Source organism: Phalacrocorax carbo, chromosome 9 (assembly GCF_963921805.1).
Source record: "Phalacrocorax carbo chromosome 9, bPhaCar2.1, whole genome shotgun sequence".
NCBI classification, from domain to species: domain Eukaryota; kingdom Metazoa; phylum Chordata; class Aves; order Suliformes; family Phalacrocoracidae; genus Phalacrocorax; species Phalacrocorax carbo.
The window spans coordinates 3302592-3326788 of NC_087521.1; the positions used below are offsets into that span (position 1 = coordinate 3302592).

Below are 24197 nucleotides of genomic sequence, written 5' to 3' on the forward strand. Positions count from 1 at the left end.
CATTCTCTTCATAATTTTCAAATTTGCCCCTCCCCAGACAATGTTTCCTGATATTCCTTTCTCCTGTTTCACGCCTTTTTTCTTGCCATCCTTTCTACCTGCTAACAATAGTGAAAGGATGCAGAACACGGAAATAAATCTCTTTTGCTGTGATTCCCACTAAGCATAAAGCAAAATCAGGGAAAATACTGCTCGGTCAATCTTACCTGGAGACAGCACATACCTAGAGCAAATATTTCTGAGGAGATCATATCCAAAAACTACTACCACCAAACTTGCCCGTTTCCCTTCTAGCACAGGTGCACTATTTAATAAATAGGTAAATAAGTCAGACTGAGCACCTACTTTATCGAGATCTGGCTCCTCCAATGCCAGTGCGAGCTCATTGTTGTCCATTACAGAGGCTGCTGCAACATCTAGTGGTGTCGAACCTCTCATTGAAGGAAATGCTGCAGAAGAAAGTTAATATACAATGATTAAATCCAGTTTGCAGTAATCACAGTCATACAGCAGAGGGCAGCAATCACACTGGAATCTAGAACATAAATATATTACCAGTAGGTTGTATGGCTGTTCTTCAATTAAGAACAAGGTTAACTGTTTTGACAAATGTTAAAATAAATGCTGAAATTTTTTTCTGACTTGACATCCATATCTATAAGCGTATTCAAACACGCTGGTTTTAAATGCAGATGAAGAAATCAGTATTAACAACATAACAAATCAGAGGAATATTATACTATTTCTTTAGCAGAGCAACATGTTAACTGTGTAATTCTGCACAACATATCAATTCAAGATTTTAAAACATGCCGGTATTCAGCTAAAAGAGATATTTTCAAGCTTCAGTGTTTTGTTTTGTTTCTTTTAGTCTTATCCCATTTTCTGTGCTCAATATTGGCAAATGCGGGTATCAAAATGGTCACCATGCACAGCTAAAGCACTGTGAAATCACATGCTGTCGTGCCTTGCTATACCTTATTAATACAGCCATCTATCTATCCAAGACAATTTTCTTTGTGTTACAAACTCTGAAGCACACACATTAAAAACATACAGTTAGTGTTCCATCAGAAAAATATGAAAATCACATCAGTGGCCTAAACTTTAGAGGGAAGGGAAATGAATCTAGAGGAAATAGGCACCATAAAAGGGTTAATTTAATCTTAGATTTCCAGTCACAACTATTTTGAATGGAAAAAAATGTCAAACTGTATGGATTTAATCCTAAACTTTACAACTTATTAAAAACCACAGATTTAGACTACTCTGTTTCTAATACACTTCACAGACACATAAGGATGGAAGGAAAATGGGAAAAATGAGTTAGAGGTGAAACCACAAAGTGGTTTAAGCTTCAGAGAGGCTTCATCATATGCTTCAATTTGCTATACAAAGCAAACTGAAAGACTGTGTCACTAGTCTTGTGATGTCACAGTTCCTTCTGGTCTTGCTTTTAGCTGGTACAGCTACATGACGTACCCAGTCCAACACTGCTGTTTTCCAGTAGGTAACTAAGATGCTCAAACATGGCCTTCTGGTTTTGACGACTAATTCGACAGAAGTAGCACAGGAATCGACAACAGCTTGCCACCATCTTAGGAAAAACGATCTGCTGAAGGAGGAAGTTGACAAAGCAGTGAAATATGTTAATTACCAATCTGTTCCGATTCTTCGGCCTGCACTCCTAACATGGAAAGCATAGCGGAGTTACCAAGGTGATAAGCAGCTGACAGTTCCTTTGCTTCTAACTTAACAAAGGAGCCGTGTTTCCTTTTAGCTTTTGTATTCGTTAGGCCATGAGGCTTAAAATGTTGAAGAATCATTTTGCAGAGGACTACAGGGGACATATAAGGGGAAAAATGGAGAAGTAACTCTCTTCGAAGCAATGTGCAGAGTAGAAAATGCAGTTATACAAAAACTCTCCGTTATGCTCAATCCCCAATATTAGATCACAGCAGAAGAAAGAACATTCAAGAACCTTAGTTTATCCTCCCATACTACAATAAGAATATACAGTCTTCATATAAAACATTTCTACAAGACTCCTATGTTGTTCAGTGCATAGGCCTGATAAGATAGAACAAAGCATAAAATTGGATTAACTACCCAATACTTTTAAAACCAAAACCAAATGAAAAACCCCCAACACTTTACTTGCTGCACATTATGTGCAAAGATTTCTCCTCTGAAAATAAAATTATTTCATCTGTAGCACTCATGAAAGAATGCTTCACCAAGTGCAATTAGTCATAACATCTTCTGAGATGAACAAGTTATGCCATTCTCACATTTTACTGAAAGGAGCTGAAAGAACAAGATCAAAAATCACAGGACAGATTTCTGATGCTTGTTAAGGGTTTTTTCTATCTGATTTATTAAATGTACCATTATCCAGCACTTTTTCTGAAGTGTCAAATCCTGTTGCAGATCTACATCCTAAGGATACTCACAAAATTAATGAGAAAATTCATCACCATCCACGAGAATTGTTAAATAAATTGACTGGCACCCTTTAGGCACAAGGAGTAATATGTTCTATATATGATATATATTCTATAATATCCAGGGTGGTATCTAAGCATTTTAATTACAATATCACGGGGTTTTTTCTTCCTATGACATCCTGCCTCCTTCACTTCATACCTTTCTACTATAAATAATATTGCTTATACTTTATTATAATGAAGTCTAATAAATGTTGCCTTCTTTACAAGACAACTCTAATTCACTCTGAGAAGTGCAACCTTTTCACTTAATGGGACAACAATCTTGAAAGAAAAGCGATTATGTAATAAAAAGCTATATGATATGTATTATCTTTCCAGGACATCAGGTGCACTTCCTAACTTCCAGAGACTCGATTAACTGTAGTTTTACTTCAGCACAGTTTTTTGCTAATATATGTGGCTCATTTGCCTATTTCAGTCATGAAGGAGCTATTACGTACAAGCAGCATTATATATGATTTCTGTTCCTAAATGTAGGGTAGCTGAAAATGAATTAAAAACATTCATTCATTCATGAGAACATTCAACAAAGATTCCACAACCCAAATTTACAGGGATTTTAAAAGAATGCGTGACATAATTTTGTTTAGAAAATTACAGTAACAACAATACTGTTAAAAATTGTCATTTTACGAGTTCCATATTATTGACAAGAACATATATGAATATGGAATACTAAAACTTTCACTCAGTAAGAAATAATTTTGAAGTAAAATGATTCAATTCTGACAGCCAAAGGGGATGTTGCTCACGATTCTATGGAAATGATGAACAACCAACACCAAAAACCAACATGACATTAAGATTCCAAAATTATAAGTTCTAAAGACACAGTCTTTAAAATAACTATTTTACGCACAAAGACACACATTAAAACCTAACAGTGATGGAAATGGTGAAAGTTTGCCCAAGTATTTTTTGGAATATACATTTCGCCAATGAAGTACCTCTCCAGCATCTTGTTAGCCAGTACTAGCAAAACACCTCTAAGGTACTCAGATACCTGCAGACACAGCGTATTCCACCGATCTCCTCGTCTATTTCTGACTCATTTATTAACAGCACAGCTGGAAAAAAGCCTTGCATAAACTTTATTCAGTTTCAGCTGACAAGTTTTTTACCTTCTCATTGTTCCTTCAGAGAAGTGCGAGCTATAACACTCTCACTACATGTCTCAATACATGCCTCATGATAAAATCACTTAATCCAAGAAGCTGGAGATCTAGCTCCTACCATAACCTAGGAGAATGCCCAATCCCTAAACCAGAGGCTACACTGCATCATTGCTCATTCCATCTCTTGAAGCTGTAACACTGAACAGAAAGAAACGGCCATGGAGCTGGAAGGAGAAAACGAAAGGGAACATACTAACAAACTAGCCCTGAGGAATTTGTGTGAGAGGAGGAGGAGCAGTGGTCTAGTAGTGCCTGATGCCACCACTATACTTGACCTGCATATAACCGACAAACTGCTTATAAGTGAGAATTTCAAATGAGTATATAAAACCATAGCTGGCCAAGGCATACTCACTGTTTCTGGCCCCCCTCCTTTTCATTTAGAAGAATACTTTACTTGGCAGAGTGAAAGACCCACAGCCTGCACAAACATGTACCTTTTCCAGACTGCAGCCTCGTGGTTCTACCTAGGGTCAACAATCCTTCAAGTGAGACTTCTCTGCCAGTAGGAGTTAAGCACGCCAGCAGAAGATCAACACACAGCAGAGGACAATAATTTTGAAAGCAGTACTTTCTCTCCCTGCAAGGTTGCAGTTCCACTGAAGGAAACTTCAGTCTTGGAACTCAGAAGCATCACTTCACTGTCTGTACAGTTCCCTGCCCAATGGTTTGTTCTGTGAAATCACCCCACTGCAATATTTAAAATCCCTGCTAACGGTGTGCAAAAATCTTTGTTAACGAGCCTTGCTGTGTTATTTCATAACATGACTGTAGCCCTGTGACTCAATAAGAAAATTATGGGTTCTGAATCATGAGTATCTGGACGTTTCCTCACTTAAGGAGAAAATGAGGCACCAGAGTCTGGAATAGATTGAGTTCCAAACACATCCTATTTCTTGTTCATACTACTTCATAGGTTTTCCACTCCTATGGTGGTTGTTTTGGGTTTGTTGGTCTTTTGGGGTTTTTTTGGTTTGGTTTTTTTTTTTGGTCACCTTTCACCATATGTACACCTTGTAGTAAAACCAGAGGGTTGTGAGACTTATAAATTAGCAAAGTATTAATCATTTTATAGTTAACTGTAGCTTGCTTTGAAAATGTGAGCATATTAAAACAGAATAACTAAAACCAATATGTGAATACTTTGTAACACTGTGATGATACAGCCAGACACAACATAAAAGGATTTTACAGCAGTAGATGAGCTATGTGACCAAAGAGCCAAAGAAAGAGGTGGGTAACTGCACATAGAAGGCATTCAAGTAATGAAAAGTTGGCAGACGTAGACAAGGCAAGCACAGGATAGTAAAATGGGCTGGAAATCGTTCCAAATACATAAGAATGAGTGGCCAGGCAAAAGAAAACAAGATAAGCAAGACTGGGATCAGAGGAGACCCCTGTTTCTGGGAGGGAGGCAAGAGCATAAAGACATCTGGCATAAGCAAAGACAAGACAGGAGAAAAGCCTGCTTCACTTCTGACTTTCTTCAGTAGCCTAAATGTCCAGTTAGGCTTCTCAAAATTTATGCTACTCTGCCTTTAAACTAATACATACATATTCAAGCATAATGCTAAGAAATGGGAAAATACAACACTGCAAGAAACTTATTGCTCAATTCAAGTATTTCAATTTGAGCATTCAAAATCAAGTTGGTATTAGTCTCTTATTATAGTTTACTGCTAATAACACTTTATCTAAGATGAAGAGGTATATATTTCCTAGCAGAGTTACACCTCCTATAAATGCAGCTAACATATATATTTAATTTAAAGTAAGAACAAAACCTTTTGAAGTCCTATTAAAGACACATGAAACACCTATAATCTCTCACTCGGTTTTTAAAATCAAGTCCTAAAATGCTGGGCTTCCCCCTCTTGTTCTATAAAAACAGTTCTATTTTTAAGATTAATCAAGTATTTCCATTTGGACAAGCAAAATCTATCTTACATCAAGGAGATCTATTTTTCTTCAGATATTTCTTCTTAAACATCCTAGTATACTTTTGGAAAAGTTCAAAGTGCAAAACACACAATAAAATTACAGTGAAATTACCTGAGATTTATCTCCTCCAAGCACATTCACCATCACATCCATAACAGTCTCATGCATACCCAAGACTCTCATTAAGTTAGGATGCTGATAAAACACCTTGTTGTTCATTATATCCCTAAAATGGAAGAAAAGGCAATGTGTTTTTAAGAAACAGCATTTTAATTTAAATCAATGATGCATTATTAGAGATTTCAGAAATATGCATTCACTGTAGTAATATAAGTTTAAATTCTTAGATTACAGCATAATACTAAAACACCTGACAACTAAATGCTTCACATTTCAATATGGTGTCATTCCTCTCATTTTCATCACTTCTATATAATAAGCATCTAATCTTTTACATTGTTTCAAACTGGCATGTCTTCATCTTTAAATTGCTCTTACCATCTGTTCTGTTTAAAGAAAAAATAGATTCTGTGATGATCTAAGTGGAAAAGAATATATGCTCTTATGTTTTAAGTAGAGAACGGGGATCAAGAAATCCAGATCTAATCTTGCCTCTACAGTAACACCCCTTAATTAATTTTCTCCGTTCAGAAAGCAGAAGACAATAAAGAGACTTAATATTCAAGGTTATCTATTAAATGCCTTTCATCAATATTTCCAAAACTAAGACCATCTGTCAGAAGATGTAAAATGGCATACAGTCCCCTTAAATAGGAATATTTTAACATCTTCACTCTGCCCACCATCCTCTCAACATGTTCATGGATTCGCTATATTAGTTTCATAATCCAGAACATAATCTATGTGTTTCAATAGGGAATCCAGGGATTTCTAACATTTTAGGTCAACCTGTTAAAAACAAATGGCAAATAACAGATGTCATCCCTGCTTTAAAGAAATACAGAAATCTGAGAATGGAAATGGAAGATGGCTCGTAATAAAGCACCTCTGTGGAAGGGTGCCACGCACAGGCTGACTTTAGACAAAACTCACCCTTTCCCCCTCTTAGAATTCTCAGCAACTTTACAAACTCCGCATCAGGTACAAATTAGGTAATACTGACACATACTAACTCATGAGTTGTTACCATGACTTGCTTAATTCAACTGAAGAGGTTAGTCTTTGCAATTTTTACAAAAACAATACAATTTTTATGGTGAAACAGTAAGAATAATGGAAATTCCTTACAACTCTTATAAAAGAGAGAAATTATTCTGTATTCTTGATGAAGGACAAATAAATACAGTTCTTAGGTAACTGTACTATCATCGTCTCTCTTTTTAAATCACCATTTTAATTGAAGTAATTAATTTTCTGTGAATTTTTTTCCCTTCCAACATAAAATGTCCTAATCCAGCAATTATTCACATAAGAGGAGTAACAGACAGACAGGCATGCACCGTAATACTGCTGCTTAACAGATGTAATTTCATAGCAAAGATACAGAAAAAATATTCTTACATTAGCAGGCATTACATAAAGGCAATTTCTTATGATTCTAATATTATAAAGGATAAAATAAGCAGTCTTCTCTGTTCAAATACCTCAAGTTGCCACTGATGATGACATAATATATACTAACTAGTTTGAAATATTTCAGATCACACCACCACTTTGATGGTTCTACCTAACTGCGTGCACAAATTTTCCAATTAAAAAACCAACAAGTTTATTCACTCATCACCTTTAAGTTTGGGAAAGATGTAATATTGACACCAATAAAGATTTAAGTTATCCATTTTATCCACAGCCACTAAAACCTGTACTCTGACGAAGCTTTAAACACTAGGATTAACTATAGTAAAAGGAGTCCATTTTCTTTAGATGAGAAAATACCTTAGTTCAGAGAAATTTTGATACATTTCATACTGCTAGAGAGACCAGTTGGAGTCATCCTGGAAATACCTGTGAAAATGAAAATTTCTGGTACATCTCTGCATTTTAGTACGGCAGTAATTTTTATCCAGGATCTAAAACGAAAGGATTTACTAATGTAACAAAAAGCTTTACACAAACTTAAAAATAGAATTATGTTAATTCCGTACCCTAATCCATTAATCATTAGCAATTCCTCCTCTTTTCCCATCCTGACACTGAGAAGTGAACGAATCTGGCCCAGTGCTGCAAGCAGATTAATGGTATCCTTCACAGAGGCAGCACTAATAGTGTACGCTTTCCTCAGAGCTTGCAGTAGCTCACCAATGCTGTCATACTGCCTCCGAAGGAGGGTGTACATAATCCGAACTAACTCTGGATCTTGAATCTCATCTTCCTGGGACCAGCGCACCATAGTCTGGGATATGAGTTCTTTCAGTGTAGCTAAAAGAATAAAATACACAAAATGTTACTAGCTATTACAACAAAAAATGTCAAAAACATGTATCATAGTAAAATATTAGGTAACCGTAGACAATGAGACAGCTGTAAGAGAGCAAAAGAACAGAAGCAGACTAAACAGAATTTTTAAAGTGGAAAAAGAATTTTTAGATCTTTCAAGATAAGTGTGGTGCTCTTGAGAGAGAGAAAAACAAGAAACATCTACTTTGCGTTCAAGTCAATAGCAGAATTGTTGGCAATAAAAACTTCTTAGTTGATGATGACTCTAAGAATCATCTTTGTAAGTTAGATACTATATTTAAACTTCTGATTTATCCTTGATTTCTACATCAAGATTTAGAAAATAGCACCAAATGCAGCACAAACACCTTTCCATTAGGAATGACTGAAATCTAATTTTATAATGCCAAAGAAACATAATATTTTTAATGATAATCAGCCTAGGTTTGGAATACAGAACTTGGTAATTAAGTTTTCAGTAAACAGCTTATTGGCTTACAAGTATGAGTCCAATTACAGCAGAAATAATCACGGATGTGAGCTCAGCTTGCCAACAAATTTTGCCAGGGGCGGGCGGGGGGAGGAAATAAAAGCTGTTCTAAACTTACAAAATTGCCAAAAAGGAGGATGAGATAGCTGCCTTTTTAAATCAAATATCCATTTCAGGGTGGCTGGAGCAGCTTTTGCTGCTCATTCACTTGATGAATATTTTAGCTATTTTATTGTTCAAACAAAGGATCTACATTGTCTTCAAAAAGATGATCTACCTGGAAACATCTCAGAATTGTGTGATACAAACACAGGAGGAGCAGGAGATGCAAACTGACTTAGAATAGGGGAATTTAATCTGTATTTCCCATCTGTTCGGGGAAAGTCACCTGTCACTTTGGAATACACTTTCGAAAAAAAAAATTTGGAACCACACAACGCATATTGCTTGAAGCAGTTCTCTTGTATACGTTACACCTTCAATGACCCTGAAAACAATTTTTCTGAGCCCAGAGTTTAGGAAATTTACCTGAAAATTAAACACACATTCCAGTCCTTGTTCCAACAAATGTTCATCGTTGATATCAAGTAGAACATGAATAATCACCTTCCTTATTAAAACAATGCAAGTTTCTTTCCTCTATTTCCAGCAGTTACCTCTTGACTTTCCCAAAGTTCTTCTAATGGTAAGAACTGCCCTCTCCCAAATTCCAGCTCAAAAGTGTTTATAGCTACTGTATATGTAGTACAGTATAGTGTGTATATATATAGTATAGTACAGTATATATGGAACTGTGTGCAGGTTTGGGTCCCTCAGTACCAGAAGGACATCGAGGTGCTGGAGCGTGTCCAGAGAAGGGCAACGAAGCTGGTGAAGGGTCTAGAGAACAAGTCTTACGAGGAGCGGCTGAGGGAGCTGGGGTTGTTTAGTCTGGAGAAGACGAGGCTGAGGGGAGACCTTATCGCTCTCTGCAACTACCCGAAAGGAGTTTGTAGCGAGGTGGGGGTTGGTCTCTTCTCCCAAGTCACTAGCGATAGAACGAGAGGAAATGGCCTCAAGCTGGGTCAGGGGAGGTTTAGGTTGGATATTAGGAAGAATTTCTTTACTGAAAGAGTGGTCAGGCACTGGAACAGGCTGCCCAGAGAGGTGGGGGAGTCACCATCCCTGGTGGTATTTAAAAGACGTGTAGACGTGGCACTTCAGGGCATGGTTTAGGAGCCCTGGTGGTGTTGGGTTGACTGTTGGACTTGATGATCCTAGAGGTCTTTTCCAACCTTAATGATTCTATGATTCTATATCCATTTATTTTTGTGCCTTCACTATCCTTTTACTTGCTAACTCTACAGTTTACTTAGTGATATATTTATAGAAAACCATCATTAATTTTCAGATTTTGTTCAATAAACAGGCTTTTTTCTGTGGTGGCAGATTCTGTATTTCATTAAGACAGCCCTGTTCTTAGGGGAACATTATGAATGAAAACATTAAACAAGCTTTGTTCCAAAACACTTTATAACTTTCTTCAATCAAAACAACTTCTTCTTTCAGTGCAAGAAGCCAACCTCCTCTTCTTTGATTCTTGCACTACATTCTTTTTTTCTAGAATAACTAGTAATTTCCCATAAATTTCCAAATCATTGAGTGTCACTGATTTCTGGTTACATAAATATAGCATACTAGTTGTGTCAGAAAGGCAAAGATATTATTAAAGAATATAATTGCTTATGCTGGCTTTCTGACTGGGGGGAAAGGGATAAAGAGCAACCTGAAGTGGTAAACTCAAGGAGAAGTTAAGGTTTCCTACTGTGAAATTACATTAGGTCTTTGATAGCTCAGGTGATGGCCCCTCTCACAAGGCTAAAGGACAAAATGTGCAAAAATTTTTGCCTTTGTTTTACAAACCTAGTTTCTCATTTAGCACTGCCAGAAATATATGATTTTTCAGATTGAAAGGAATATTGCTTTCAAAATAATGTAATACGTTGAAATTTTTTTTTGTTTGATGAGGGAAAATACCATAATGATTCACTCCAAATAGATATTTTGTACTTTGGTGACAAAAATATTATTTGCATTGACTCAGTTATGAGGGTGATTTTATACACTCGAGTTAACCCTCAGATATTTATAGATATAATGAAAACATTATTACATTTTTTAGTACAAACATAATATTCCATGCAAAACACATTCTCAGGAAATGAACAAATGAAAACCACATTGTTTCCCTAATACTGAATTGTCTACGCAGAGGTTCGCATATGTAAGTGCAACAAAATAGTCCCATGTTTTTTAGAGCTTCTCTCTGGAGTTTTGAAAATGGTTCTCCACAGCAAGTGTTAGCGTTTCTTAGATTTTAGTACCTTTGAAGGTTTTGATTTTCTGTTTCTGAGATGCTTTTAAGTAGTATATTGCTATATGTAATTGTTTTTAGGCAGTATGGCAAATAGCCTTAGCGAAATCAATTAGCCACGTCCTTGCATGGATGAATTTTTTGTTGAAAGACAAGAAACAGAGGGTAGAACTAAATTATAGTGGTTACTAAGAGGGAGAAACAGCAGTGAAGTTCTGCTCATATCTGTGCTATGTTCTGTGATGTTAAGCACCTCCCTTCCCTAAAAGACCTAAGAAGGGGGTAAGCAGATGCAAACAAGTTTGATGATACAAAGTTATGAAGGATAGGAAATATGAGTATAACTGAAAAAAAAATGCACAACTTAAAAGGACAAATTGGGCAATAAAATAGTAATGAAATTCACTTTAAATAAAGTCATTGTAAATAAAGTGACGTAGGAAAATAGAGTCTTCATTTATTAATAGAACTATGAGGTGTAAACAGAGATAAGATCTGGCAGATGGATCCAAGAAAATCACAGAATCACAGAATATGTGAGGTTGGAAGGGACCTCTAGAGGTCATTTGATCCGATCCCCATGATCAAGGAGGGCCACCTACTGCCAGTTGTCCAGGACTGTGTTTAGATGGTTTTTGAATATCTCTAAGTGGAAGACCTCCCTGATCAACTTATAAAAATATCAGCCTAATTATCAGTATCAACTCACATCCACTGGCAGTCAAAAAGATAAAATAAAAAGCCAGGATTTATTAAGCAAGGGGCGGTTAAAGCAGAGTACATTATGCCATTATGTTAATCCATAGGTCAGTCACCTGTTTTCATTCAACCCTAGAGGAGGTCATCAAATGAAGCCTGTTCACAAGAGAGCTAAGCCAAAAAAGAAAAGTGTTTCTGCACATAATGGATGACAGAACCCTGAAACTCCATGCCAAAAATGTGGCAGATGCTAAAAGTTCACATTTGCTCAAGTGGAGACTACGTAAATATATGTCAGGAAGATACAATAGGGATATAAAATTATAATCCTCTTTAAGACTCAGAAAATCTCCTGAGCTGAAGATAAAACTTGAGATTGGGACAGCATTAAAGTTCTAAGTATCATAATCTGATTGTTTTATTCTCACTTGTCCCTAGATAACCATTTGTGGTCACTGTTTGAAACAAGGTTGGATTGATCTGAATCGTTACCCATCACATCATTCCAAAACTGTAGAGTCTCTAGTGCTTCTAGGTCCGAGTGTATAAGGCTCATTCCAGGACTGATGTCTTATCTGAATACTTCTTAAAGATACAGAACTTTGCAGTCCAGTTTCTGCTGCCTAAAACTAGAGACTTCTCAAGTTGCTGCTCCCAGCCACTTACATATACTCGCCCACGTCTAAGCAAAGCAGTACATTCTCAGGACTTCCAGCTGAACTCCTGCAAAGGGGAAAGCCAGAAACACTTGCAAAATTTGACAAACACTTTATTAATAATCCTTTAAGAGGCATTAAAGTTAAAAAACTCAGGAAATAAGAATATAGTTCTTTCTAGGCTGCTCTTATGCCTCCTGTGTATTTTAGTTTAGGTTTAGCAGCTCTTGCTTAGAATCTCTTTTTCTAATCAGATGCACTGTAACAGTGATCTGTCATTTCCTCCCCTCTAATCCATTCTACCCTCTTTTGCCCCATACTGAAATGGAGAAGCTGCTGTGTTTGTTGTACTTGAGGAAAAGTCTCTCTTCGCAACTCAGCCAAAAGATGAGAATACATGACAATCAAACGTGATGACCCTAGCACGATCTCAGTAACAGCAATAGTCTGATTTTTTTTGACTGCTAATAAATCACAAATGTACTGTATTGCAACCAAAAGGTCTGTAGCCAAAATTTAAAAAACAAGAAACAACAACAAAAAAATGGAGGTAATAGCCAGTGGGAAGTCTATTATAAGTAACAACTAATAAGTTAATATACTGTGGTTTCAGTGTAAGTAGCACTCCAAGGAAAAAAGTCTCAAAGAACACAATCTATGATTCTCCAACTTAATGTTACAATTGCATCTTTTTTCTTTTCCTGAACATGCAGCGGGTATTATTCAACAGAGACTTATTCTTTTCACGCATTCTCATACATCCACACTAAGATTTCTTTGAAAGATCCATGGTTCACTCTTTTAACGTGGGAACTGAATTAGGGTATTTGCTCAAGCCAGTAATTTCTATTTCTTCATTTCTGTTCTAGGACCAGTAACCATGTGTGCACCTTCAGAATATATGGTTCTACACAAAAGATTCATATTATAATAGCAGATACCCTCCCTAAGTTAGAAGCACCTGAAGAGCCATAGTTAGGTGAGCCTGACAGCCATAGTTTCTATTCCCAAAATGCATGAACAAGGCCATGGAACTCCTTTCATTCTTACCCACAGAAAAACTAAAAAGCAGACATATCAGTCGCTGTATTTATTTAATAATGTCTTTGCATTTCTTGTGTGTAAGGGGTACTACCCCTTTTATCACACCGCAAGCCTATGGCTTGGGGAAGGAGGTGATTGGGAGGCCAGCAGATTAACCTGTAACAGAAGCTGGGAGCAATCTCAATACTGGGCATGGTGACATTGATAACAAGCTGAAATAGTTGCTAATGTTTTTCCAGTTCTTAAGTTTTAACAAGAAATTGCAGTGCCTTAACTATCTTTCAAGGCTGCAGATAAGTGCCCCATACATATGCCTAAATTATGACTTACAAAAGTCCCACCATCATAATTAACAGTAATTTATTGCCTCAGTGTGTTTATTCTCTAAGTTCTAGCTTGTTTTTAAAAACAAATTTTACTAATTCATCATTAAGACTAGTTTAAATCACTGACATTTCTCTCCTAAGATAAAAGTCCATTTGTGATTAGATATGAATGCATGTTTAGAGGAAACAAAGATTTCGTTGTAGAAAATAGTTCCTTCCTGTGAAAATTCATATCCTGAGTATATATCACCAGACGCTCAAGGCCAGAGACTTTTACCCTTGGCAACAGGCACATGCCATGCACACCACCACCCTTTTTCAATGCACATAAGAGGACTGGGGTACCTCAGACACCCATTTCCTTTCAGTCTCTGAATTCCAAATTTCTTGAGGGGTAAAGGGGAAGTGCACACATGGACTATTTATCTCACATCTCCATCTGCAGTCAATGATATGATATGATATAATATCAATATTACATAACTTTTCATTATCCTTTGAAGGACTTCATCCATATCCATAGTTGTACTATGCATCACTCCAAGAAGCCCAAGCCTGAAGAGATTATCTGAAATTTCTAGAAAAACAGACACTGTAGAATCATTTGTCCAACCTGCATTTCTTGGGCCCCAAAGCTCCAGTATATGAAATATGTAAACTGCTCTGTTCCAAGGACCAAATACTTTGTGCCTGAGGCTTTAGGAGTGAATGCTTCCTGAGTCATGACAACAGAATCCACATGAAGCCTGGAGAAGAAATGATACTTCCCAGACACTGAGTAGGTCCTACTACCATTAAAGAGAAAACAGATGCTAACAGCGGCGTCACTGGAGAACAAAACCCTTTTTCATGCAGCACATGAGATTATTAGAAGATTTACTGTATTTACAATCTAGTATCAAACTTAACAAGACCAAAATAGATTTTCAGGGCAGGATAAATCCTCTCCATTGGTTTACAGAACAAGCAGATCATGTAAGAGGTGTCCTGAGCTATAAAATAGCATTGCTGTCTAATCTCACACAACCCTTGATGAAATTATTAAATCTGAGATGAAATTAATTGTTCCAGGTCTGTACAAGGGACTACTGCCAAACTGAGCAAGCTGGAAATAGAAGAGGAGCACTTACTACCGTTGCTGTTTGGAAGACCAACCTCAAGTCAGTTGCACAACTCTGCAGATGATATTTGGATGGTGTTATAGAAACTCAGAGCTCACAAAACCCAATCTTGATTTGCAAAGGGAATGAGAAAACTCCACAAAAATTTATGTTCTAAAGGAAGACCAGGAGGAATCTGGCTTTTTGCCTTACTTATTCCTCACCATCTATAGTTACTACTAAGTACTTAAAACTCATAAACGTATGAGAGCAAAGACAAAATTTCTGAGATTCAAACTGCACATCAACCTCACTGGGGATAATACATGGCAGTGAAAGCCAGGTGAGTTGCTCAAAGAGGCTAAACAAAACGCTCATGCAGATGGTAGAGGAATTGCAAGCACAGAACCCATCCCACCTATTCAGACCACGGACACTCCTCCTGTGTTAGGGAACACGGTATGACAATGTACATGTACAGTGTCCTGGTTTCAGCTGGGCTAGAGTTAATTTTCTTCACAGTACCTAGTATGAGACTATGTTTTGGATTTGTGCTGGAAACAGCGGTGATAATGTGGAGATGTTCTGGTTGTTGCTGAGTAGCGCTTACACTAGCCAAGGACTTTTTCAGCTCCCCGTGCTCTGCCGGGGGCACAAGGAGCTGGGAGGGGGCACAGCCGGGACAGCTGACCCCAGCTGACCCAAGGGATGTCCCACACCATATGGTGTCATGCTCAGCATATAGAGCTGGGGAAGAAGAAGGAAGGGGGGACATTGGGAGTGATGGTGTTTCCCTTCCCAAGTCACCGTTACGTGTGACGGAGCCCTGCTCTCCTGGGGAGGGCTGAGCCCCCGCCTGCCCGTGGGAAGGGGTGAATGAATTCCTTGCTTTGCTTTGCTTCTGCGTGCAGCTTTTGCTTTACCTGTTCAACTGCTTTATCTCAATCCACCAGTTTTCTGACTTCTACCCTTCTGATTCTCTCCCCCGTCCCACCAGGGGGGAGTGAACGAGCAGCTGGGTAGTGCTGAGCTGCTGACTGGGGCTAAACCACAAAACCAGGAATGCTGCTCAGAATAAAAAGGTCTGTGATTTCAAGTGTTTTGGGGTGTTTATGTGCATGTAGGTATGTTTGTGTGTATATGTACCCTAAGAAGAGGTAGTAGTAGGAAGGAACGTGAACACTCATTTTGCTAGTAGTCCTTCCCTGCCACTAACAGAACCAGTTACAATAAATAATTTATTAGAGGAAGTAGAGCCAAAAGAACAAAATACCTTCAAAACACAACTTGAAATAATGCAGATATTATATAATAATGACAAATTCCTGTCTTCCATTTACAAACAAGCTCTGTTTTGCTCCCAAGTAGCAAAGAGGTTGAACTAACTTCTGTGACAAACATTACAGGAAGTTACCTGTAACATTTTTTATGTTTTTTTTATTTCAGTGCTTCCCTAAATTAAAAGTAGCGGATCTTTGAGACACCAGTAATACATGCAAGAGTTTATTTTCAACTATCCATTGCTAAAATGACTGCATGCAGTTATCAATTACTTAATGCACATGCATTATTTCTTACCTTGGTTAATCAACTAAATAATATTCTTCAAAGCATTATAAAGAAAAGACCATGACATTCCTCTGTGGTTATGGACATGCTTGGTTTCTCTGAAAATCCAGCTTTTCAGAGAACCAAAACCAGTTCACATACACTATAGCACTTCTTATAAGCTCTTGCAGCATTTACAAGTTAAAATTGATTGAATGCAGTACAAAAAAAATATTTCCTCTATATAAAGGTATATAACAAAATATATTACACCCTGGAAGTGTTCAAATACTTGCTGGATAATGCTTCTGAATCCGGTTGTAAGAATATGAAGAAAACTTGCTGAAACAAATTCTTAGTCTCCTTTTCTGCTTGTTTTATGCCATTAGGCATGGTAAAGTAATAAGACAACATATATGAAATATGGCAAGCATATGGCATTTGCATAAAATGACATTTGTTGTTATTTATAATTTACTCTTCTACAGAAAATAAACTTTCCATCTTTTTGTATTACAAAACCTATGAATTACAGCGCTAAGTTTATCCTTCATTCCTCTGTGTATGGAATAACCTTGATCCAACTCCATTTAGGTTTCTTACCAGACCTAAATTTAATTCAAGAGTAAAAACTTTCATTAACATCTCTCAAGCTTTGCACGCTTTCTCATAATACAATATACAAAATGGATATAAATGTTATCAGCTGATACATACATCGTATGAATCAAGTCCAACCAACCTCCGCAGTTTCTTGCAACAAGTAGTGTCAGGCCTTTTTAAGAAGAAAGCTCATCAACCTATCTGCTCAGCATCAACCAAGAGAGAGCTTGGGCTGTTTGGTCTGGAGAAGAGAAGGCTCCAGGGCAATTTCATCAATGTATATAAATATCTGAAGGGAGGATGTAAAGAAAAGGGAGGCAGGCTCTTTCCAGAGCCCAGTGACAGGGCAAGAGGCAATGGGAACTCACTGAAACACAGGAGGGTCCATCTGAACAACAGGATACTTTTACTGCGAGGATGCCTGAGCACTGGCACACAGTGACCAAGGAGGTTGTAGAGTCTCCAACCTTGGAGATATTCAGAAGCCCTCTGGACACAATCCTGGGCAACCTGTACTACATGGCCCTGCTTGAGCAGGGGGGTTGGACCACATGACCTCCAAAGGGCCCTTCCAGCCTCAGCCATCCTGTGGTTCTATGAATTCCTGCCACCAGACATTACAGATATGAAAACAGAGGAATAAAGACTCTATTGGCCTACTCTTAAACATGATTAAACTAATTAACTTTAAATAAATTATTGTATTCTTTCAACAGTTACTCTTAGTTCTCTGTTGTGCTTATTCAGCTGTGCTCGGTGGAAGGATTGTTTTCAGTGACATAATATACATTCTCCCATATATATTGTTCCTAGGTCTGTGGATTAAATTGTCTCTCATCCCATTAGTTTCAAAACATACACACAGATTTTTCCAGTGTTTTAAGTTAAATATTTCTATTTTTAAGAAATGTTAATAACTTAATATTACTCAGCCAACACACAGGGATAACCCAGTCATCTTCCTCTACAATATTCTGCTGCAGGAAGGACATTAAAAAAAAATTTCTGCTAAACGGTGTCTGTTCTTCTCATGTATATTTAAGCAACATGAAAGCTCACTGTAAAGGGCAATGAGATTTATAAACTAAAGAGAAAAATCTTCAGGCACACTGATGATATCTGCAGTATTTTTCTCCGCTCTCTTATTTTAGAGATATATTTTAAAGATCTATAGAAGCAAAGAGCAGAATAAAAACCAGCAATACAGCATTCTGAAAAATTCTGTTAACTCAACCATCTATGAAGACAGAATTGATACTTGTGAAAATATGTTATTTCTGTTTACTAAGGCAAATAAATTGAATATTTCTTCAAAGTCAGAAAGGATATGGTATGTATATATATGTACATGTATGTGATGCTTGATGTAAATTAGAACAAGTTATTACTTTTTAATGAATGTATATATTCATGATTGTCACGTGAAATAAGTGAAAGCCATCCCTTTTTACACAAAAAACAAGAACTGTGAAACCATTTTGTCACATATATCTTGGTACTGAGATGCATACAGCTCCTCATGTAGCAAAGAAAAATTACATGGAGTTAAGCTGTAAAGAAGAAAGTTTTTGCATTAAAAAAACACCATATAAATGGAAACTTCTCAAGGTTTGAATGCTTGAGTCTAGATCATTGTGCCATAATTAACTTTTTACATTTCTTTGTAAAGAACATGCAAATTTTCAACAGCAGAGTTAATTATCTGGATCCAAAATCTTCCACCCATTTTAACTTCTTGCTTAACAGTGCATCTAACATATGTAGGATAATTGTTCTAAGAGGCAAAAGGAACTTAAACATGTAACCTTCTTCTCCAGTCCACTATAAAGTTTTATTAGAAAATACACTCTTGTTGACTGTGTACGCCTTTAACACTTGCATCACGAAAGTATTTATGTGGAAAAAAAAAACTTACTAGGAGATTTCTCTTCTTCCTCCTTAGGTTCTATTTTTTCTGCTTTTGGTGGACCTTTGATTTTGTACATTAATGAACGGAGTTTGCCAGTCAAGGAGGAATCTTCTTCTTCCTCTTCCTCCTCTTCTAGTGGAATACCTTGGAAAACCAGATAATAAAACTGGTTAAAAACCAGAATTTAACCTTTGAAGATTAACTCCTTCAATATTTAAATAATATTAAAGTATCTGCAAGGATTTTTTTTTACCCAGCAAATTTTATAAAGGAAAAAAAAAATGCAGTAAGGGCAGCAGCTTTAACATGCTACAGTAGGACCCCTCCGATTATGCTTATGTCAGTACACATACTTATATCCAGATTTATAGTATTATTTTTTCAGTATTAGGACCAAAGAGATGGTATTTTTTGAAGATTCTACTATGGCAATTAATTTTGACTCAGAGTCATATTTGATTAAATATGCGATCCTTTGTTTCATATTGCAGAAAGTAAGGTGAGAAAGTATATGGCTGTATCTCACAACATAGTACAGTTTTTCAGTCGAGATATTTAGCAGTCACAAACAAACATATTAACTGAATTTAAAACTGTAGGAAGGCAGATGTTCAGAGATTACACCAGTGATACATGTTTTTCATTAAAATATATACGATGAGACAGGATGTCATTTAACAACGTAGTTTAATAGAGTTCAGTTGACTACATTGCTTCACAACCAAAGCATTTTTGAATCTTTCACGCTTCCTAGTGAAGATCGGATCCTACATGTGTTACGTGCAGAAGCACAGAACACCTAAGCAGGTTCCCTTCAAACCAGAGCTAACTGTGCCGCGTTGAAATGTAACCTTTCACTGTTCACCGTTTCGCTGGTGACAGTGAAACTGAGGAAAGGGAAAGATTTCCAGACAGAATACTGAACACATACAAGCTGGAGCAGAGGGAAAACAATAAACTGCAGAGGCTAAAACTGGTATTAAAAAAAGAAATTAAGAAAGGAAAAAAAGAAGTGAAATGTGGTATCAGGTTGGGAAAACTTTGCTGCTGGCAGCTACCAAGGGGAAGGAGTTTAAGTTATGACCAGAAGTGACTAAGTAACTAGGAAGAAAAAAAATTCAGAGGCAGTGGGAGAGAATGAGAGAACTAGAAATTGAAATTTGAGAATATGGAATTTAAAGAAATGGGAAAAGTGAGACTGGCTAGACAAACTGAAAAGCTATGAATAAAGGAAGGCTACAGTCAGAGTCTGGAAAAAGTAAGGATGGGAAATGTATCCAATAAGGAGAGGAAAGAGAAAGCAGGCAAGGATGTTAAACAAAGCAAGAAACTGTCTGGCACTGAAAAGAAAGTTAGGCCCTGGAAGCAAGACAGAGGGACTGGGAGGAGAACTCTTGAGAAGCTGAAGTGGACAGACAAGAAGAAATGCACTGGAATGATGAGTTAAGACAGTACTGGACTGGAGGAGATGGCGTCTGCAACCGCTGCAGATGGTGTCTCATTCACTGCTCCATATTATTCATTATTCATTCTGCATCCTCTTAAGAGCTGCAATCCATTCAGAAGCTGACCATCTCGTGTTGCTACCGGCTAATCACTTAATTTAAGTGGCAGAGGTCTACACACTGGAACAGATGGTTCCAACCCAGAGAAGTGTCAATTTGATATTATGCAGTAAAATATGTTGTAAATTTGGTTTGTTTATAACCAAGAAATTACACACAAAAAGTATGACAGAGGACTATTATTTTGCTGGTAAAATTAACCACTCACAGTTAGGACATTGCTAGGATTAAGACTGCCTGAGTAACTTCAATTTAGACTATTTGGGTATACTCATTATGAAGCAGCCTTTAATTGCTTGATTGTATACATATTTTTCCACTTAGACTGCAATGCATACTTACTATTAAAAAGCTGATTATATATTCCAAGTGCAACTCCTATTCATTTTATCTGCAGCTGTGATTGCTTAGTACTGATTTTCAGTATGAAGTCAGGACACAGATAATGAGGAGCATTTACCGCAACGGCCACCTATGATAAATCTGTACAATAGAGAATACCTGCTTAATAGTCTTTCAGACTATTGAGTCCTGATTTCAGCTTTTCACAGCATCAATTAGAATGCAGAGGATCATTAAACTGTTTTAATTTTCTCTATTTTGTTCTCGCTCTCATTCAAAATACACATTTAGAATGTAGTAAACAATAATAAAACTACACCCGTAAAAAGAAAAAATACCACAATCAGTAGGATTTCACCTCATGAAATGGTGAAGAGTTATCAGGAGCTAAGTTAACTCAATAATAATACCAGCAACAAGATTTCAAGGTAAAATAAATATATTGCAGAGTTAAGAAATTTCCAAACAAGTCGGGGGTCTTCCATAGTCTTCATCCTGGAGTCTCAGAGAATGCTCTGATGCCAAACAGGCATTATCTTTGAAAACCAGAGGTCAGATCAAGTGCTAACTAACTGAACAACGGAGATGACAGTAGCTATCTTAATAAAAATGGGGAGAAAGAGGAGTAGCTATGAGGATATTAACTATTCACTTTAACACTTGGAAGAAAAATGCTGGAAGAAAAGAAACAGGGTTCGGTAAGCACTTAGAAGCAAGAATAAATAACAATAAACACATGAATGTCAAAATAAAATGACATCAAACCAACTATATTTCCACCTATAATGTAGCTAACCTTACAGATACAAATCTTGAGTTTAAGGACTTCTTACTGTCTTATACAACCTCCTCAGAAATAAGCTTATGAAACACAACCTAGATACCCACTGACCTACTCATCTTTGGCTGAGGCTAAGGCTGAGGTACTTGAAAATAGTAATTGGCTTATCACGAAATCACAGCTTGACAGCTGTTGGAGATTCTAATAGGGTACTCAGAAATAGCAGCACAAGATGAAGCCTTAACAATACAAGCACAGAATGGTACGGGAGGATACAAACAGAAATCACAAACTGTTAATTACATGTTACTAAAAGAATGAAATTCCATGAACTGGGTAAAACTGGTTTTAGGGATAAGTGAAGAAAGAACTTGCAGGCTGTATTAGTAAACATTTAAAAGTGACCTCAAGCAAACAGAAGAAGGAGGAGGAGGAAGAAGGAACTATTAAGATTACCATGCTCTTTCTGGGGAAGAACTAGAGACGCTGTCAATTCACTGTAATGAACCTGTCCCCTTCTTGAACAAGATGGGTGCCATCAACCATAGGACCAAGAAATGCCTGCTAAGAGTGGCTACTAATATATCTACCAAGTAGGTACATATGAAAAAGCTCGTGTATATCAGTTTTAACTGCATAATTATTGGGAATGAGCAGTAATGGGAGTAACTGGATGACTCAAGACTATAAATGTTAGTATCATGGTAAACGGACTAATAATTCCATGACTGTCTTGATAAGACTAAGATCTCAATAGACTAACAAAAGATTTTTGGCATCACCTACAAAATGTGATTCCTTCACCCACATAAATTGTGCAGTGTATCTGATATAGCTCACCCTTAGCAAACCCTAAGGAAATGAAAATTCAATGGCTGGGGCAACTCAAGCTGTAATCTGCAGTGCAATATATCTTATAGTGATTGACCACCACAGTTACGTATACACCAGGAAACTAAGCTAAAGCAGCAGCACACCTCATCTAGTGTTTTTAATTACATTTTCTACTGCTCAACTTCACAGCAATAATGTTCTTTCAATACCTTTTATCTGCTGTACACATACACATGCCTATATAAATCTTTTAAGGTAATCCAACCTCCGTGGTTGGATAATTTTTATTTTTTCTAATTAAGTCTAAAATTGATATATAAACAGCATAATACCAGATAATATTTAATAGATATGTAACAATGAAACTGAAAACCAAGTGCAGGTTTCCTATATTTTTGTAATATACACCAAAGTCTGTCAGAAAAGTCACCAGTACTACATTTAACAAAAAACCCTCATGCTAGGGGATTTTTTTTGTTCTTTTTTTCAGGTAAAGCATCAAAAAGGCAAACAAAAAACATAGCAGAATCTTGCCACTCACCACAGTGAATTAGAAGATCATCATGAAATTCATATAACTCCTCCCGAATCTCCTCTGGACAGGGACAATCCTCTCCCAGTTGAAAATTCAGCAACATATTAATCTTTAAGGGAATTAAAACATAGTTAAAACACTGAGATAACCTAAGACATATTCTAATATATAGCCATACTTTACCTGCTCGTAATCAAATTAAAATAAAACACAGATTTTTAACACAGATTAAAGGAAATACTAAAGCAATGTTACTTTGTAAGCTTTAATTAGGATTAACATATAAATACAGTTACACTTAATAATAAAGCTATTTCCTGGAGGTAGAAAAGACTACTTCCAATACATAGATGTCAGCACAACACTACCTTCATGCTAACTTTTAGCAACTAAAATAATCAAATTATCATCATCCTGAAGAACTAGATGAATTTCAGCTCCTCAGCGTTGGGCCCTAATTTTTCTATATTGTTGAGAAATTCTAAATCAGCTTTGGTTTAGAGCTTGAATTCTGGAGTACAGGTATAAGCATTCTGACATTCAGTATTTTGTGGCATCTTAATAAATTTTATTTCAAATTCAGTTTTGGTTCTCCATCAGTTCCCAATGGTAGCTTAGAAGTCAGAACTCTATTTTATAATCACAAAGATTTTTTTTTTTTAATCTTTAGATTCAACCATTTGTTTAATATTACCTGTTCTTGAGGGGGAGACCGAAATTCTTTAGTCTTCTTGGCAGTCAAAGCAGCAGACATGTTCAAGGCTTGCATGAGTTCATTGTACCTGTATTTCTGATTATATTGCAATTTTGATACATAACGGTCTGCAAATGATACAATTGCTTCCACTCTATGTTGTAGCTCACAGTCACAGAAATAATTGAGTAAATGACACATCTAGGATAGAAAAAACAGACTTAAGTTCAACAGTTTGACAAACTAATTGGGGCAGAACTGCAGTGAATACTATACACTGCAACAGACTGTAAAAATGAGAGACTTTTTTCCCATGTTTTTCTTTTAACACTGTAACGGTTACAAAATTTACACCGTTTTATTATCTGATCAATAATACTATATTGCATTCACAGTCTTTCACTCTGTGCACTCAAAACATGTAGAAATAATTAAATCATAGAATAGTTTGGGTTGGAAGGGTCCTTTAAAGGTGTCCTGGTCCAATCCTCCCTCTTTTAAAAAACACCTATGAAACAAGTAAGTATTTTCAAATCTATTTTGGGTGTAGATACATGTAGGAAGAATTCCATCATCATCAAATTTGGTTATTAGTGTGAAGTTATAAGGCCAAGTGGAATAAAGGATTTCAAATCTTACAAACTAGAGAACAGACAAAAAGCACCACCTTTCTTTCAACAATAGTAGAACATATG

The 24197-nt window shown here is 36.7% G+C and overlaps 1 protein-coding gene across 1 annotated transcript in view; it reads right to left on the reverse strand.

Moving 5' to 3' along the window:
* The window catches only part of RYR3 (ryanodine receptor 3), a 204527-nt gene that overhangs the window by 96667 nt on the left and 83663 nt on the right, over positions 1–24197 (reverse strand). The window contains 7 exon segments of the mRNA XM_064460023.1: positions 346–449; positions 1483–1615; positions 5738–5852; positions 7732–8005; positions 18758–18895; positions 22815–22917; positions 23503–23703. Coding sequence (XP_064316093.1) covers positions 346–449; positions 1483–1615; positions 5738–5852; positions 7732–8005; positions 18758–18895; positions 22815–22917; positions 23503–23703 — 1068 coding nt within the window.